Raw genomic sequence first — 17,394 nt, 5'->3', positions numbered from 1 at the left:
AGCCTATCAGAAGCTTCTAAAGCCATGACATCATTTTCTTTAATTTTCCAAGCTGTTTAAAGGCAGTCAACTTAGTGTATGTAAACTTCTGACCCACTGGAATTGTGATACAGTGAAATAATCTGTCAGTAAACAATTGTTGGAAAAATTACTTGTATCATGCACAAAGTAGATGTCCTAACCGACTTGCCAAAACTATAGTTTGTTAACAAGAAATTTGTAGAGTGGTTGAAAAACAAGTTTTAATGACTCCAACCTAAGTGTATTATCTAAGTGAGTTGCAGAGATAGTCAGAATATGATTGTCATCGGTTACAAGCAAGTTATTGACTTCATGGACCTTGTTTCTCAGGCTGCGTATGTTAATGCTTTACTGGGAAGCTTATCAGAAGTAAACTTCATAGTGCAGGGTGAGCTGCACCAAGTGGTCTTCCTACTAGGGCAAACCGCCTCAGTGCTAACAGTGTAACTGGTTCATAGGCTCATGATTACGGCATACAATAGCTGTAGGATCAAACAGGTATTCGGGGACATTAATTAAGTTACTTACATTTTGTCTGCTAACGCCCCTAGGATAATGTACTTCTGATGCAGCAACATGACAACTCATTGTCACAATGGTAGTGATTAACTGAGCTGGTCTTGGGCTATTGATATGTCATTGTTTCAACGCAGACTTGAAATGCGTGGACAGAGCCAAGAAGATTGTTGGACTCCGTAATTCCTGTAGAGCAGTGGTCAACCGGTTCAATTACCAAACATTTCTGTAAAAAACAACAACGATAAAGCATTGTGTTCCTATTTATTTATTTTTGGTCTCTGTTGGTGGTAGGTGCAGCCAATTCAGCTGCCCTGCGCGCCAGGTAGACAAACTGTTGCAATTTCATGTGTCTGAAGGTACAAACTCTGCCTTCCTGGTGGGCCTGGAGAGGAAATCAAGTGCACTATGCTACCGCTGGCCAATCAGATTGCACAGATGACCGAGTCTGCAGTAACGTAGCAGGCATAAAAGAAAGCTATGGCAAAATTGATAGAGATTTCAAAACGTTTAAAACCATGATTAGAGAGAGACTGTCAACGAATACAGCAAAGAGCTGCTGTTTTAGTTCTTACTCAGCACTGTCAACACTTATAAGCCATAAAATGCACGTTCTTCCTATTTCCAGTCAGCGCTACAACAAACAGTGCAGCAGTAATGAGTAGGAAAGTGTATTGATAGGCTTGGCTCTTTTTTTATATTGAGGAATATTTCACTTCCTCTGGTCATAGGAGTAACAACATGAATTTGTGCATGAGGCAGAAATAATGCAGTGCGACTTGAGTTTCACAATCAGCTGTAACACTGTGTCCCTTTTTGGTCAGTGTCAGTGGAGGAAAGGGAGAGAGGAGGGACATTGAGAGGCTGACCCTCAGTCTGCTGCTCTCCCTCTGCTAAGACTGACCATCAGATGCAGGCACCATCAGCCCAGTAAAATAAAAAGCAAATGATTTAAATGTATGCTCACTCAGCTGTGCCTCACTAGTAATACAACAATGGATCTATGATCATATAGCCTACCTCTAATTTTTAAATATAATTAAACAAAATATCCTGAACAACAATGCGTTGGCAGGTCAATTTTTATTTTTTAAATGTATTTTACTAGGCATGTCCAGTGAAGAACAAATTCTTATTTACAATGACAGCCTAGGAACAGTGGGTTAACTGCCTTGTTCAGGGGCAGAACGACAGATTTGTACCTTGTCAGCTCGGGGATTTGATCTTGCAACCTTTCGGTTACTGGCCCAACACTAACCACTAGACTACCTGCCGCCCCAATTCAAGCAAAGTCAGTATGCGGTGATAATGTAGTGGGCCTATAGCTTGCTGTACAAACCTCATTGCTACAGTACTGTTTTTAATTGGTTAATGTTGCATAGGCTTACATTTTTTAAGTAATGTTAATAAAATTAGAGCGGTAGATCTCGGCATGCATTTTGACTCAGTGATCTTGACTCAGAAAAGGTTGGTGACCAGTGCTATAGAGTATCTTCTGTTTCCAGATGGTGTTGCATAAACTATTGCAGAATAATTACTAGGGACTGAGAAGGGGGTTGGGAGACACCGTCACTCCTGGACAGGGCCATCTATATAGAAGCTTACCCAACCAATCTGAGGCAGTGGTTGTGTGGCTAGCAGTGGTGCTTGGCAGATCTAAAAGAGAGGCACAACATTATTTGAATGAGAATTCAGTCCACTTGACAATTAAACAGAATTCAGTATTCTTCATGCTGATTATTTGTACAACTTGCAATACAAATAGATTAAAACAATATGAAATCTAACACTGATACAGATGATGTGCATGTGGTGGTTTCAAATAATAATGGTACTACAGGTAGTTCGATCTGTTCATGCTTTTCCTAGAAAATGTCCCTAAAGCAGACATTTCTCCTCCGTGCTGGTCTGCAGATACATGACTACATGATGTGGCTGTCACATGTGATGTGCATTGCACTAGAACAACAAATAGCTGTATCAGATAGACATTTTCAGGAAAAGCAGCTCATAGCATGCCAATAAGATGTCTATCATTGCATTGGTTCGATATTGACATCTAGCTATATAATTAAGATTACTTCTTGCTTGTAGAGAAGCTCTCTTACAAGTACAGATTTTTACAAAATGTTTGGCACAGGTTAGTCACTAAAAACAGATTCAACACAAATGTAGTTTTGATTCACCAGTTGCAAAATATTATTGCATTTTCTCACATCAAGTTACATGTTTGCAAGTATTTATTCACACATTACCTGCTTGCTGGTGTTGTTGCATTTGTCAAAAGTTACATGTTTGCAAATATTTTTTGCAAGTTCAAAACTAATTAGACAGGCGCAACTCATATTTGACATGCTTGTACACTTATGACATTAATTTACCTGTATACTCGAGGCTGTGTGTGGTAAAATAAGTCAGCTACAAATATTATCAACATTTTAGTAAAATAAAGTAGCTCCTCATGGACTCCTTGCAGCTGCGCAGAGGCGCTGTTTGTTCAGCTGTGGCGCAAATGTATTTTGGTCAAGGATCTCGCTTAGTGCGCAGGAGTGTGAAATAGTTAACATTTGCACAGAAAAGGAGGCAGGGTACAAGATGAAATTCTGAACCATCAAGCTAGTTGGTTACACGTCCTGTGTAACAGTATAACTTTAGACCGTCCCCTCGCCCATACCCGGGCTTATAATTACCCAAACTATCACAGCGAGATAACTGTTCTTTTGAAGTGACATCCACCAACACGACGTAAAACTCGCGGAATACGTCAGAAAACATGGATTTATCGGCTGGATAAGAAGTAAACGGATAAAAATATGAACTGTCGAGAAGGTGTTAAACAGCAGGATATGTGTAAAGCGGAGTAGATGAGGTTAGTTTAAGTCGCGTCTTGTTCGCGGTTTTCAATGTTGTCGGTTTGTAAAGATAACGTTGTGTGCGCGAGGGCACCTAGTTAATGTAATGCGATGAGAAGTGTGTGCTGGTCAACTGCGTCATGGCGGCAGCAGACCGGTGTATGTGTGAGGGCAGAGCTGAAGAGGCTGCAAAGACTCAAACAGAATACTCTCTGTCGCCCAACTACACACCCCACAGGACACGAATATCCCAATCCTGTCGACCCCAGAGGTTACCGGCCACGCGCTGAAGGGTTCCACCAAAAGCGTCACCCGATACTATCGCTGGAGAGGATGCAGGGTAACGAAAACGGCTTTAGTTTATACCCGAAAGCCCTCTCGTACTCGGCTGAGGTTGTGCCTCCAGGCTGGAGAGGTCTATGTAATGGAAGACCGGCCAACAGCACACCTGGAGAGGACCTGAGGGAAACCACCCGATCCTGGCCTGGGGCTGTTCAAGTTTAAATAATTGGTAGGTGTTGTGGGTATGTGGTAGTCTTGGCAGATTCATTGTTGTCTGCGTGTGAAAGAAGTTACCCAGATGAAGGCAAAACTATGCCATATCAGATTATACTTTTAGGGCTGGTTTCCCATGCTGTCACTTTACTGTCATGGCATGAATTAAGACAGACAGAACCACACATTCTCCAGTCAGATCAACAATGCACAGTCTTGCACTGAATGTTGCTAAACATGTTCTCTACATTTTGTGTGTGTGTTCCAGTATGAAAATCCGTGGACCATCCCCAACCTGCTGTGTGTATGTTGAATCACGCTGGCTCTGGTCCTGGGAGTCCTGATCACTGAGCAACATTTTCACCTCTCTCTGGGACTCTTCACTTTGGCTGGATTTACTGATGTGGTATGCACGCCTGCATGCGCACACTTTGTAAGTGCTTTGATTTGAAATAAAAACAATAACCATACACTGCCACCACTATACACACACACACACTACACCCTCTGGTAACCCTGTGTGTTGTCTCTGTAGCTGGGTGGTTATATAGCCAGCAACTGGGCCAGTAGGAAGTCTGTTAGGCAGCGCTCTCGACCCATTGACTGATAAGATCCTCATCAGTGTTTTCTACATCAGTCTCCCCTACACTCAGCTCATCCAAGGTCTGTGTGTTTGTGTGTGTTGAAATGTAAATCCTTCCTTGCTGCAATATCCAAATAAATCTTAGTGCTAATAATCCCAATCAATGTCCACACAATCGTCATAGAGGGAGAGAACCAAATAATTAGTTGTTCATTTTGTGCTCTTCTGACTGTGTGTATTCTCACCTCCCCTGACAGCGTTGGTGATTGTCAGAGACGTCGATCTGATTGCTGCTGTTTCCTACGTCAGATACAAGACTGTCCCCCCTCCTGTAAGTCATACACACATAGCGGGCTGGTTCAGGCCTGTCACGGACACTAGTCCATCGGTCAGAATACATGAACAAGGAGATGGATGGGAGTGTGTCCAGTACGGTTAGATCTGTGGCGTTGTTCTGTTTATACTACATCTCTCCGTCTCTGTTTGTGTCTGTACGTTTTTAAACCCCTGCTACAGTGCAGCTCAAACCCACCACCCTCAGTAAGGTAAGTCTCTGTACATCACACACACCGTGTTTCCCCTATATGCATTTAAATCGTGGCCGCCACTGAAAATGTAGGAAGAAAAATAAGGGGAAATACACACGTGTCATACACAAGTAAAACAACAGTCCGCATTAATTTGTCTAGTTGGTTAGTCATGTGTTGTTTGCGTACGTGCATGCAGGTGAACACAGCGATCCAGCTCTTCCTGGTAGCAGCATCGTTGGCCTCATCCGTCTTTCACTTCAAACAGTCCGCTCCTGCAGACCCTACGGTAATACACACACCATAGCCAGTCTGTTTCTGCAGACTACACACTGGAAATCTTAATGGTACATTGTTTCTGTTGTGTGTTTTGGTAATACTGCTTCTGTGTGTGCAGGTATATCACACAGGTAACGACGACTGTGTCAGGCTACAGCTACTGTCACTACGGCATGAAGACTCTTGCGGTGCTCAACAGCACTAAGTAATCATGGCAACTCAACAGCGCCAACTAAACTCTGCAACACCAAGTAACTGTTGCAACGTAACACAGACTCAAATTGAACACACCCATACTTGTGTAAAAACTCCCAAATGAACTCTTGTGAGCGTATGTATTTATTAACCCTGTATTGCCATGGGAACCATCCTGGTAGATTGACAGTTTTGTATCTGATGAATGTGATTAAATAATGAACCTGCTCTGATAACTTACACACATGGCGAGAGGCTAACTCCTTGTTTAGATTGCTAGTATGCTCTGTAAAGAGGATCAGGATTCTGCAAGAGTATGTGGTGGGAAATGTTAAGCGTGGGTGTAATGCGGAAACAGCTTTCCAAGGTTTTCAACATTACAACCAATTCTACCAAAAAGGTTTACAGTGTCAAAGCTGTTAGTGACACCTGCTGGTCTACTGAAGTCACTTCAGCTGTTTTATCAGCTTGACTTGATATTTTGCCATTAGTTCAGTCTCCTAGTTTGGTGACTTTGTCAATACAGCGGAGTTAGTCAAACCCTAATCTTGTAAACCGAGACTTCATTGAGATGAGATTTGGAAGCGCAAGGCTAGTAAAACCCTAACACCAGTAATATTGGAAAGAAACATGATTTAATGAGGCTTCAAATTACATCAGGTGGTGATAGTCATTTCGGACAGTCATGAGTATTTTACATCCAATTCGTAGTGCTTTGGAAACTATCAAAGCAGTGATAATTACTACAATTTACTAATTGGTTAAATTAATTTAACCAGGTTTTACATGGCTGGTGCCTTCAAACCCAATTTGCGTGTATCAGCTTCTTCAGATTCTGGAGGTGAATTCAGGTCTTCTGACGAGGGATCTGTTAACCTCTGCCAGTGAACAACATCCTGCAGACAAAACACAAGGTTCAACCTTTACCTCTGAAGTAGAGGTTGAGAATTAGTAGATGAGGAAAGGCAATGTGAGGAGGAAATGGCCAGAGTAGGTTAATTATCCATGGTTACCTGCCAGGGCCATCGCCAGGTGTAGCTCATCTCTCATGAGCTCCAGAACATCACTGACACCCTGCTCCCCCTACAAACACACGTTTTGACATTTTAGTTATTTAGCAGTAGGTAAAACAACCACATATGGTCCTTTATCTGCACACACACACACACAGTGGTACCTGGCAGGCGAGCCCCCAGAGTACAGGCCGTCCGAGGAAGACAGCTGTAGCCCCCAGAGCTAAGGCCTTCAGGACGTCTGTCCCCCTCCTCACCCCTCCATCAAGGTACACCTCACACCTCCCTGCTACTGCTGACACCACCTCAGACAGCACATCCAGCTACACACACAACATATGTCACAGATCAAGAAGTGAAATATTACTGAAGCGTTTGTGTGTGTTGGGCTCCCTCACCGTAGCTGGGACCCCGTCTAGCTGCCTTGCTCCGTGGTTAGACACCAGGATCCCATCTACACCGTGGATAATTGCTTCTAGTGCATCTTCAGCTGGAGGGAAGAAGGGTAGCTATAGATCCATAGATGTATAGACATGTTACTACTCTGCCATGAAACTTAAACCTGCCTTATCATTATGTGGGGTGTGTTGTGTGTCACCTCTCAGGACACCTTTGACGACCACAGGGAGGTGTGTGTTTTTCTTCAGCCAAGCAATGTGTTCCCAGCAGAGAGTAGGGTCGATAGCCTGAGCGACATAGACAGCCAGCCCACTGTCCTCACCGTAACCCTCAGCACTGGAGAACGCCAGCTCTGCCGAACCAAAGTTAGTCATCCTACACACGCACACACACACAAACACTAAAATAAGAGGTAAGCTTAAATAATATATTATTTGATGAAGCATGTGTGTGTGTCTGTGTATATGGTGTGGTGATGAGTGTGTTTTTGGTTCCTACTTCAGGTGAGGGGGAAGTTTAAAGCGGTTGCGCACGTCGTCTCGTCTCTTTCCGAGGTAGGGCGTATCCACGGTAACAAAGATGGCCTTATACCCCGCCTCTTCAGCCCGGCGCACCAATGACAGGGTGAGGTCGCGGTCCTTATAGATGTACAGCTGTACGGATTATATATAGGTCATAGATGTTCACCAGACCGGTGATATAATCAACCTATATCTAGCAGTACTCCACCTGCATCCAGAGCAGGCCGTCGCCAGCTGATGACCTCACTTCCTCTATGGTAGAGGTGGCCCAGGAACTCAGCATCATCCCCGTCCCTGCCGCTCTGGTTGCTAGGAGATGGAGCTTTATTACACACATACAGTATACACAAGAAGCTGGAAGCAGCCGTGTGTGTGTGTGTATACATACCTCTGGCGGTGGCCGTCTCTCCGTCAGGGTGGGCCATCCTCTGCATTGCGGTTGCCCCGACACACACAGGCATGCTGATTCGCTGACCTAAAACACTAACACTCAGATCCACGCGGGACACATCCCTCAGTACCCTAGGGAACAAACGCCACCTATACACACAGAGAAGTGATCTGGTGTAAACAAGTGCTGTGTCAGACGTTGAACAGGACTTTGAGTTGAAGTTAGGTGGTGAGTCAATTATTAAACTACTGTGGTGATTTCTAGGATATTGTCTGCCTAAAACAGCCACACAAAAAAACAGTGAACAGCACTGAAACACCCAGAAACACTTCTAACTCACCTCACTAACATATTCTATGAGATGATGATGAACATAATCTGTGCAGATCCTAAGTAAACAGTGTGTGTGATGCAGTATTCTACACTAGTGTTGTATGAATCCTTGTTGTCTGGTTTTGATGTTACAATAGTTGTTACAGGACAGAACGTGCATGTTCATGTTACCTGGAGAAAACAGCAGTGTGTGTCTGTGTATGTGTAACCTAACGTCGCAGGCGTAAGAAGTTCCCACTTCCTTTTTTCAGGGGAAACGGAAGTTAGGCTGAAAATACTGTATCCCTGAAAATGGGATGTTAGTGTTTTCTGGAGACTCCGCATAGGCAAGTGTATGTGCTAGTTACCTGGAGAAAGCAGCAGTGTTATCTGCCAAGGTCTCTTGCTGGTCAGCTCCAGAGCAGTAGTAGTCAAACACAGCTTTTGGTAGAACTCTCTTGGCCATAGACTCATAGTCAGCCACACACACTAACTTCTCAGACATGACTACACACACACACACAAACAGACAAATGCACACTTTAACACACTTTGATCCACACACGCAATAACACATACAGGCTGACTAACTCTAACACGACCTGATCCACACACACATAGTCCTCTCTGACTGCTGTCACACACAGACACCCCCAAGTTTCTCCTCTCTGATCATCTGACCACCAGCAATCATTAACCCCAAGTTTACACAGTCCTGCTTCCCACTCAATCCCTCACTCACACACACACTCTAATTTAAGCAACCCTGACCCTTCACCCCACAACCCTTATATATGATAGCACTGTCCACACAGCACAGACAGGAGATGGGAACCATAACTAGACAGTAAAGAGGCCTTTGTATAAAAATGTTTATTTTGGTGATTAAATGATCCATTATCAAGGATGGAGGGGCCTCCTCACATGGCAACAACACTCAGTCATTATCATAGTCTTCCATCAATAATAGAATCACACCTAGCTCAAACGGTATGTATGCATATGGCAGTCTTAACAATATAAAACTATTTCAAATCAAAGAAAATAAAGTTTATTTTGTGATAATCATAGAAAATTGGACAACGTTATAAAAAACGGATGAAAACAATAGTGGACGAAAAATAGAAAAGTGAAAAATTCCAGACCCCCCCCCCCCAATACACACATGTAAAAACACACGACAAGCATTAGTCAAATCACTCTTTTTGTTCAGCATACATTTTTGTCTTTGTCGTCCTGTCTGAAGGGAACATTTCCTTTGGAACCGGTTCAGGGAACAGAACAGAAAACCGGAAAATAACTACATTTTCCAAGGAACAGAATCAGAACCCCCCGAAGCATAGCTGTAACCTACTGACGTTACAAGCGTGATTCAGAAGATAGGGAAAGAGATTTTTAATTAGAGAAGAATGGATTAACTTTTTCAATGCTAGTTAGAATACTATAGTTATCACATTTCACATTGTATTTATTAACTACAAAAAGGTAAGATGTATTTTTAATTCTGGTGCCGCTCTGCGCACACAAGCTCATTAGCTAGCTATAGCTAGTTCTGGTTCAATGTTAAGCCATCTCAGAAGTTCAAAGACATTCAAAGTTCCTCCAAAGAAGCCGCTCCGCCGTAGGTATAATTCTGTGGGCCTAATTCAGATAATGCATGTCACAACAAGATGCCCAGCGCTTTAAGCCAAGCTTCCTCCACCCGCAAAATTTCAGCTGCATGTAAACAACTCACTGAGCTATAGCTTGTCTGCTCCATATCAAGCTGCTCTATCTGCACTGCATGATTGGTGAAGTCATTTAATGTTGAGCAAATTATTATTTATTTTTGTACAATTTCAGAGGTTTAAAAAGGAACAGAAAGGAACAATATAAACTGTTACTTTTATTTGGTTCGAACCGGTTCAGAACTTTATTTTGCTGGTCGGAAAACAGTGGAATGTAACAAAAAAAATAATGGTTCTGTTCAGAACAAAACAATTGGAAAATAATTTAGGTTCCAACCACTGGTTAGGAGGTACGTTTTGCCTGTCCTCTCCTCTGTCTCAGTGTCTCTGGCTCCTCCTTGTTAGACCCCTCATCTGCCTCCGACGCTTGCCTCTTCTCCGCCATACTCACACACACTCCTGCTCAAAACAAACACAAGCTGTAGAGCACTAATAACACACTGTCTTTGTGTGTGTGTATGTGCTTTGTTCTGTGGGATCATCCTCTCACCTGCTCTCTCCTCCTTCAGCTTCTGTCGGGAAGGACAGAGGCAATCTGCAACCAGGACCAGCACCTACACACACACACACACACACACACACACACACACACACACACACACAGAGAATGAGATAGAGACGAGTTTAAAGCAGCTCTGTTGAGTGGAGGGGAGGGTTGAGACAGGATCAGAGAAGTTAGACAGGGTCAAACTAAAATAAATACAACTATAGTAAATAATCTAGTTTAGAATGAAGGTAGTTTAAATTAGTTAAGAGGTTAATGTCAGTGTAGGCAGGAGTTGAGTTGAGTTCCAAACTTTAAGTAGAATGCAGCTGGTTACACAAGAGCAGCTGAGTGCATCCCACACATCTGTCCTCCTGCTGCTTCTCCAGTCTCCTCTACCAAGTCCTGAAATAGCAGTCATCCTCCCACTCCCACTCTTACATAAGATCACATTTCACTGCAGAGAAACTCCTCGAAGTGTGTGTGTGTTTGTTTGTGTGTCTACATACTCTAACAGGCTGTAAGAGAGAGACGATTTGGCATCTTTCTCAGAACAATGACATTCTCAACATGTTCAGAACCCTTCAAAAGCATTTGTGTGACATAAAATTGTGTTTTGTGTTTATTAACGGTTTAGTAGTAATACAATAATATAGTGAAATGATTATTAGTGTGTAACTCACCAGTCCCATCAGCAGCCCAGTGACAAGTGTTGCCATGGCAAAGGAGAGGTAGGAGCCCCACACCGGCATGCCCAAATCTCCCGTCAGATACCCATGAGTCCACTACATGCACACACACACACGATTCTGAGTGAGTGTGGATCCTTTACACAATTTTCTCTGTGTGTGTGTGTGTGAGAGAGAGAGATTTGGTCTCACCCGGATCCACAGTGAAAGCCTGAAGAGTCCAGCCATGCAGCTCATCCTGGAGGGAGGAGATCCACAAAGTCAGAGGTAAGGTCAGAATATATTTACAGAAGACAAGACAAATTCCACGTTTATGTATAATATACAGTACCAATCAAAAGTTTAGACATCTATTCATTCCTGGATTTTTCTTTATATTTACTATTTTCTAGATTTGTAGAATAATAGTGAAGACATCAAAACTATGAAATAACACATATGGAATCATGTAGTAACCAAAAAAGTGTTAACAAATCAAAATATATTTTATATTTGAGATTTTTCAAAGTAGCCTCCTTTTGCCTTGATGAAAGCTTTGGACCCTCTTGGCATTATCTCAACCAGCTTCATGAGGTAGTCACCTGGAATGCATTTAAATTAACAGGTGTGCCTTGTTAAAAGTACATTTGTGGAATTTCTTTCCTTCTTAATGCGTTTGAGCCAATCAGTTGTGTTTTGACAAGGTAGGGGTGGTATACAGAAGATAGCCCTATTTGGTAAAACACCAAGTCCATATTATGGCAAGAACAGCTCAAATAAGCAAAGAGAAACGACAGTCCATCATTACTTTAAGACATGAAGGTCAGTCAATCTGGAAAATGTTGAGAATTTTGAAAGTTTCTTCAAGTGCAGTCGCAAAAGCCATTAAGCGGTATGATGAAACTGGCTCTCATGAGGACGGCCACAGGAAAGGCAGACCCAGAGTTACCTCTGCTGCAGAGGATATAAGTTCATTAGAGTTATCTGCACCTCAGAGTGCAGCCCAAATAAATACTTCAGAGTTCAAGTAACAGACGGTTGGGGAGTAACCGATTACATGTAATCAGTTGCACTACCAGCAAAAATATTCTAATCAGATTATAGATATTTATGAAAAACTAGATGATTACTTTTAAATTCAGAAAAGATGTTTGTGAAAATAAACCTAAAGACACTTCTCTGTTATCTCAGTGACATTCAAATCAGCATGGAAAAAAGGCACAAGTTTTAAGTTTGTTCCACCTGAGTGAGTCTGACCACAAGTCAGAGACCGCTGTGATGACACACCAAATGTGTTTGCTGGATTGAGGGAAAAGAGCAGGAAAGGCTTTTGTAGGCTACAGTCCAAGCTATATCTTCCAATGGTGCGACTGCTGTCGGCATCCAAAGATTATCCAACTTGAATAAACGCTTAGAGGTAAAGATGACAGTAATGATGTAGTCTATGGCAATACGGATATCACTTATTATTGATATCTACATAGTGCATTGATGTGAATCACACTGCTGCTCTCTCATTTAGCTATTTGCAGTTGTTGTGGATGGCTGTTCACACATCTAAATGTGTATTTTAACCCAATAATGGTTGAATTCAAGAAGTTTAAGCTGCCTATTAATCATTGTTTTTGAAACCAGTGGACAGCCAGTGAAAAAAAGCACTCTTGCAACAGCTGCATAGTGAAGATCCCAGCCTATGGAATAAAAGTGGGGCTTTTACTGCTCAATCTAACCTAATGGACACATGCTCAAACTTGCACACTTTTGATAGACTTAAAGGGGCAATCTGTAGTTGCTACATCCATTTCTGGATTTATACTGTAAATTATATCCATTGACTCTTGAAGAATACAGTTGAAGTCAGAAGTTTACATACACTTAGGTTGGAGTCATTAAAACTTGTTTTTCAACCACTTCACAAATTTCTTGTTAACAAACTATGGTTTGGTTAGGACATCTACTTTGTGCATGACAAGTAATTTTTCCAACAATTGTTTACAGACAGATTTCACTTTTAATTCACTGTATCACAATTCCAGTGGGTCAGAAGTTTACATACACTAAGTTGACTGTGCCTTTAAACAGCTTGAAAAATGCCAGAAAATTATGTTATGGCTTCAAACTCAGTGCCTCTTTGCTTGACATCATGGGGAAATCAAAAGAAATCAGCCAAAACCTCAGAAAAAAAAGTGTAGATCTCCACAAGTCTGGTTCATCCTTGGGAGCAATTTCCAAACGCCTGAAGGTACCACGTTCATCTGTACAAACAATAGTACGCAAGTATAAACACCATGGGACACGTTCTGTCTCCTAGAGATGAACATACTATGGTGTGAAAAGTGCAAATCAATCGCAGTACAACAGCAAAGGACCTTGTGAAGATGCTGGAGGAAACAGGTACAAAAGTATCTATATCCACAGTAAAATTAGTTCTATATCAACATAACCTGAAAGGCCGCTCAGCCAGGAAGAAACCACTGCTCCGAAACCGCCATTAAAAAAACAGACTACGGTTTGCAACTGCACATGGGGACAAAGATTGTACTTTTTGGAGAAATGTCCTCTGGTCTTATGAAACAAAAATAGAACTGTTTGGCCATAATTACCATCGTTATGTTTGGAGGAAAAAGGGGAGGCTTGCAAGCCGAAGAACACCATCCCAACAGTGAAGCATGGGGGTGGCAGCATCATGTTGTGGGGGTGCTTTGCTGCAGGAGGGACTGGTGCACTTCACAAAATATATGGCATCATGAGGCAGGGAAATGATGTGGATATATTGAAGCAACATTTCAAGACATCAGTCAGGAAGTTAAAGCTTGGTCGCAAATGGGTCATCCAAATGGACAATGACCCCAAAGTTGTGGCAAAATGGCTTAAGGACAACAAAGTTAAAGTATTGGAGTGGCCATCACAAAGCCCTGACCTCAATCCCATAGAACATTTGTGGGCAGAACTGAAAAAGTGTGTGCGAGCAAGGAGGCCTACAAACCTGACTCAGTTACACCAGCTCTATCAGGAGGAATGGGCCAAAATTCACCCAACTTATTGTGGGAAGCTTGTGGAAGGCTATCTGAAACGTTTGACCCAAGTTAAACAATTTAATGGCAATGCTATCAAATACTAATTGGTGTATGTAAACTTCTGACCCACTGGGAATGTGATGAAAGAAATAAAAGCTGAAATAAATAATTCTCTCTAATATTATTCTGACATTTCACATTAAAATAAAGTGGTGATCCTAACTGTCCCAAGACAGGGAATTTTTACTAGGATTAAATGTCAGGAATTGTGAAAAACTGAGTTTAAATGTAATTGGCCAAGGTGTATGTAAACGTCCGACTTCAACTGTATAACTTATAAATCCTTCATGAGCTTAGTACAACTGTCATACTCTATCAGAACCCCAAATATAAACTTGTTTTATCCCAGTGTAAACATTGTAAATGTAAACCAACCCTTAAAGTACATTTTAACATCCATATATGGCCAGCTATGTAAACTTTAACATTCATTTATCCTGCAATAGATGTCATTCAATTGGTAACATACATTTTTGTCTTCTAATGCCTCTTAAGGGGAAATACATCTAAAACTAACGGAATGTAATTAAATTACGTTACTGAGTTTGGATAATCCAAAAGTTATGGTACTGACTACAATTTTGGACCGGTAACTAGTAACTGTAACAGATTACATTTAGATAGTAACCTACCCAACCCTGGTAACAGACACATCTCAACATCAACTGTTCAGAGGAGACTGAGTGCATCAGGCCTTCATGGTCGAATTGCTGCAAAGAAACCACTACTAAAGGATACCAATAATAAGAAGATACTTGCTTGGGCCAAGAAACACGAGGATTGGACATTAGACCGGTGGAAATCTCTCCTTTGGTTCGAGTCCAAATTTGAGATTTTTGGTTCCAACCGCCGTGCCTTTGTGAGACGCAGAGTAGGTGAACGGATGATCTCTGCATGTGTGGTTCCCACCATGAAACATAGAGGTGTAATGGTGTGGGGGTGCTTTGCTGGTGACACGGTCTGTGATTTATTTAGAATTCAAGGCACACTTAACCAGCATGGCTACCACAGCATTCTGCAGCGATTACCCATCCCATCTGGTTTGCGCTTAGTGGGAGTATCATATGTTTTTCAACAGGAAAATGACCCGAAGCACAACTCCCGGCTGTGTAAGGGCTATTTGACGAAGAAGGAGAGTGATGGAGTGCTGCATCAGATGACCTGAATCACCCGACTTCAACCCAATTGAGATTGTTGAGTCGGACCGCAGAGTGAAGGAAAAGCAGTCAACAAGCACTCAGCATATGTGGGAACTCCTTCAAGACTGTTGGAAAAGCATTCCTCATGAAGCTGGTTGAGAGAATGCCAATAGTGTGCAAAGTTGTCATCAAGACAAAGGGTGGCTACTTTGAATAATCTCAAATATAAATATATGTTGATTTGTTTAACACTTTTTTGGTTACTACATGATTTCATGTGTTATTTCATAGTTTTGATGTCTTCACTATTATTCTACAATGTAGAAAATAGTAAAACAAATAAATGAAATAAAAAGTTAACCCTGGAATGAGTAGGTGTGTCCAAACTTTCGACTGGTATTGTATATGGTGTGTATATTTACAGAGGAGAAGTAGGAGACTTCCATGAAGGCAGTGGTTCCACCTCCTCCCACCTCCTGTTAGAGACATATGTATGGAACTCCTCAGCCTCACGGACAGACACATACCTCCTCACGCTACCCTCCTTTACACTGTAGAATACACACACAGATAAATACTGTATACAAAGTTAGAAAGGTTAAAGGTCATGGATCAAAGGACAGGGTCAAAGGTTAACTGAGATACTAACTGGAAAATGGTTGGCAGTGTGGTAACCAAAAATCGTCCACTGAGACCTGAAAGAAAAGAAACACACGAGAGAAAGGAGAGATGGGCGGTTAGAAGGAGCCTCGGTATGGCATTGAATCTCACACAGCGAGGAGAAGACAATATTGAGGACAGTAAGAGCCAACAGTATCAACTTCATAATATTTCCATACCAGGCTGTTCAGTGACGTCCACTTCTCCTACTGAAACCCCCATGGCTGCTGCCAGGCTGGAGAATCTCTCCCACTGCTCCTTCAGCTGGGCACATGCCGGGCACCAGGGAGCAACACTATACACACACACATTGGACATTATGGAGATTCTATAGGTGGGTGGTGTTCAGGGCACAAGTCAGGTGTTCTAAAAACCAAATCTGAATCAATCATAGACGTCTATGATTCACTATTTGGACAGCAAAGTTTAGTTCAGTACAGTAGAGCAGGGGTTCCCAAATGTTTTCACTCAGGCCCCCCCTTCCAGCATTTCGTTCAGAACTGAAAATTAACCTGGTTTCAACATCCAGAAAATACTTATTTTCAACGTCAGGAAAATACGTTGGCATGATCTATATAGGTTGAAGAGCATAGTTTCACATTCAATGTTCCATCAACTTCAACATGAAACATCTGAATTATTGGAATAGAATACACTCACTCTGGACCTATACCAAAAGTTTTACTCTAAAATCTTATTCGGCACTTAATAGCTTAAATCATATATCTCCTCCTTCCCCCCTCCCGTTTTCTTCTTCCGCCAAACATGCATACATCAGATCATCAGTACGACTTCGTACTGTACTCACAACTTTATCATCCACTCGCCATCCATAGTGACCGTCCAGTTAGCATCTGTTATTGTCAGGACGCCTGTCTCTGTTTCTGCTACAGCAGAACTTGCGATGGAGCTGACTAATATTATTGAGAGGAGTGGTTGGAAAAGATGACTACATGATAATTTACATGAAGGTGAATTAGTTTGACATAACAGTTTACAGGAACGTTTTGTTTTCAGCTGCGCCATGTTGCTGTTCCGAAACGAAAACTGCCTAGAACGCTAAACACGGAAGTAACAGAAACAGGGTTTTTTTTTAAGGTCGACCGGCTCATCTAACAACCTGAAGTGTGTGCGTGTGTCATTGTTTGTGTGTGTTTGTGCGTGCGTGTGTTTTTTAAGGTGGTCTGCTATACCACAGACAGATGGATCTAAAAGTAGTGAAAAATGATTTATTGGTGTCTCTATTCTGAAAGGGAAAAGGTAATGACCACACACATGGGAAATTGTGAAATTAAATGTAGGTGTCCCTCTGTTGGTTAATGGGAATCTGAATGAGAAGGCCTTAATACAAATTAGTGTCCCTATAACCTTGTCCCTAATGGTTTGTAACTTTATAATGTCTATGAGCAAACAGTTACAGTGTCTGCCTGTCCCCAAACAAAAATAATCTTTATTTATGGGAAGTGCTAGTTGTTTTTAAATATATTTTTGAAAGATATGTATAAAATACACTGATCTGTACAGTATGTAATGTA

General features: G+C 41.9%; 2 protein-coding genes and 1 pseudogene across 3 annotated transcripts; 1 reads left to right on the top strand and 2 right to left on the bottom strand.

Moving 5' to 3' along the window:
- Positions 1-1,515: 1,515 nt before the first annotated feature.
- On the top strand, positions 1,516-5,710 carry LOC118944134 (annotated as a pseudogene).
- A 374-nt stretch (positions 5,711-6,084) lies between these two features.
- Positions 6,085-8,772, bottom strand: hao1 (hydroxyacid oxidase (glycolate oxidase) 1). Its single transcript, XM_021585023.2, has 9 exons — positions 8,473-8,772; positions 7,790-7,941; positions 7,610-7,710; positions 7,379-7,533; positions 7,080-7,255; positions 6,880-6,971; positions 6,646-6,804; positions 6,482-6,551; positions 6,085-6,364 (listed from the first exon to the last, which is right to left on the bottom strand). Exons 1-9 carry the CDS (start codon positions 8,679-8,681, stop codon positions 6,297-6,299), a joined length of 1,182 nt encoding a protein of 393 aa, XP_021440698.2. The 5' UTR covers positions 8,682-8,772; the 3' UTR covers positions 6,085-6,296.
- A 189-nt stretch (positions 8,773-8,961) lies between these two features.
- On the bottom strand, positions 8,962-16,963 carry LOC110505653 (thioredoxin-related transmembrane protein 1). Of its 2 annotated transcripts, none has more exons than XM_021585021.2 (8): positions 16,668-16,963; positions 16,039-16,154; positions 15,849-15,894; positions 15,622-15,675; positions 11,197-11,242; positions 10,999-11,100; positions 10,322-10,385; positions 8,962-10,230 (listed from the first exon to the last, which is right to left on the bottom strand). In XM_021585021.2, exons 1-8 carry the CDS (start codon positions 16,883-16,885, stop codon positions 10,115-10,117), a joined length of 762 nt encoding a protein of 253 aa, XP_021440696.1. In that variant the 5' UTR covers positions 16,886-16,963; the 3' UTR covers positions 8,962-10,114. The 2 variants fall into 2 exon arrangements, with proteins under 2 accessions (XP_021440696.1, XP_021440695.1); XM_021585020.2 differs by having other exon boundaries at positions 15,622-15,750; positions 16,668-16,962.
- Positions 16,964-17,394: the final 431 nt, after the last annotated feature.

The sequence above is a fragment of the Oncorhynchus mykiss genome, chromosome 25 (genome assembly GCF_013265735.2).
Source record: "Oncorhynchus mykiss isolate Arlee chromosome 25, USDA_OmykA_1.1, whole genome shotgun sequence".
NCBI classification, from domain to species: domain Eukaryota; kingdom Metazoa; phylum Chordata; class Actinopteri; order Salmoniformes; family Salmonidae; genus Oncorhynchus; species Oncorhynchus mykiss.
The sequence above is the reverse complement of the archived record's forward strand: the minus strand, read 5'-3'. Positions and strand labels throughout refer to the sequence as shown.

Coding starts and splice junctions, on each gene's coding strand:
- LOC110505653 (XM_021585020.2), bottom strand. CDS start 16,885: ATGGCGCAGCTGAAAACAAAACGTTCCTGTAAACTGTTATGTCAAACT. Junction 15,751..15,848: donor ACACTGCCAACCATTTTCCA/GTTAGTATCTCA, acceptor TGTATTCTACAG/TGTAAAGGAGGGTAGCGTGA. Junction 11,243..15,621: donor AAGTCTCCTACTTCTCCTCT/GTAAATATACAC, acceptor TCCTCCCTCCAG/GATGAGCTGCATGGCTGGAC.
- hao1 (XM_021585023.2), bottom strand. CDS start 8,681: ATGTGTTATTGCGTGTGTGGATCAAAGTGTGTTAAAGTGTGCATTTGT. Junction 7,256..7,378: donor AAACTTCCCCCTCACCTGAA/GTAGGAACCAAA, acceptor GTGCGTGTGTAG/GATGACTAACTTTGGTTCGG. Junction 6,805..6,879: donor TAGACGGGGTCCCAGCTACG/GTGAGGGAGCCC, acceptor TTGTGTGTGTAG/CTGGATGTGCTGTCTGAGGT.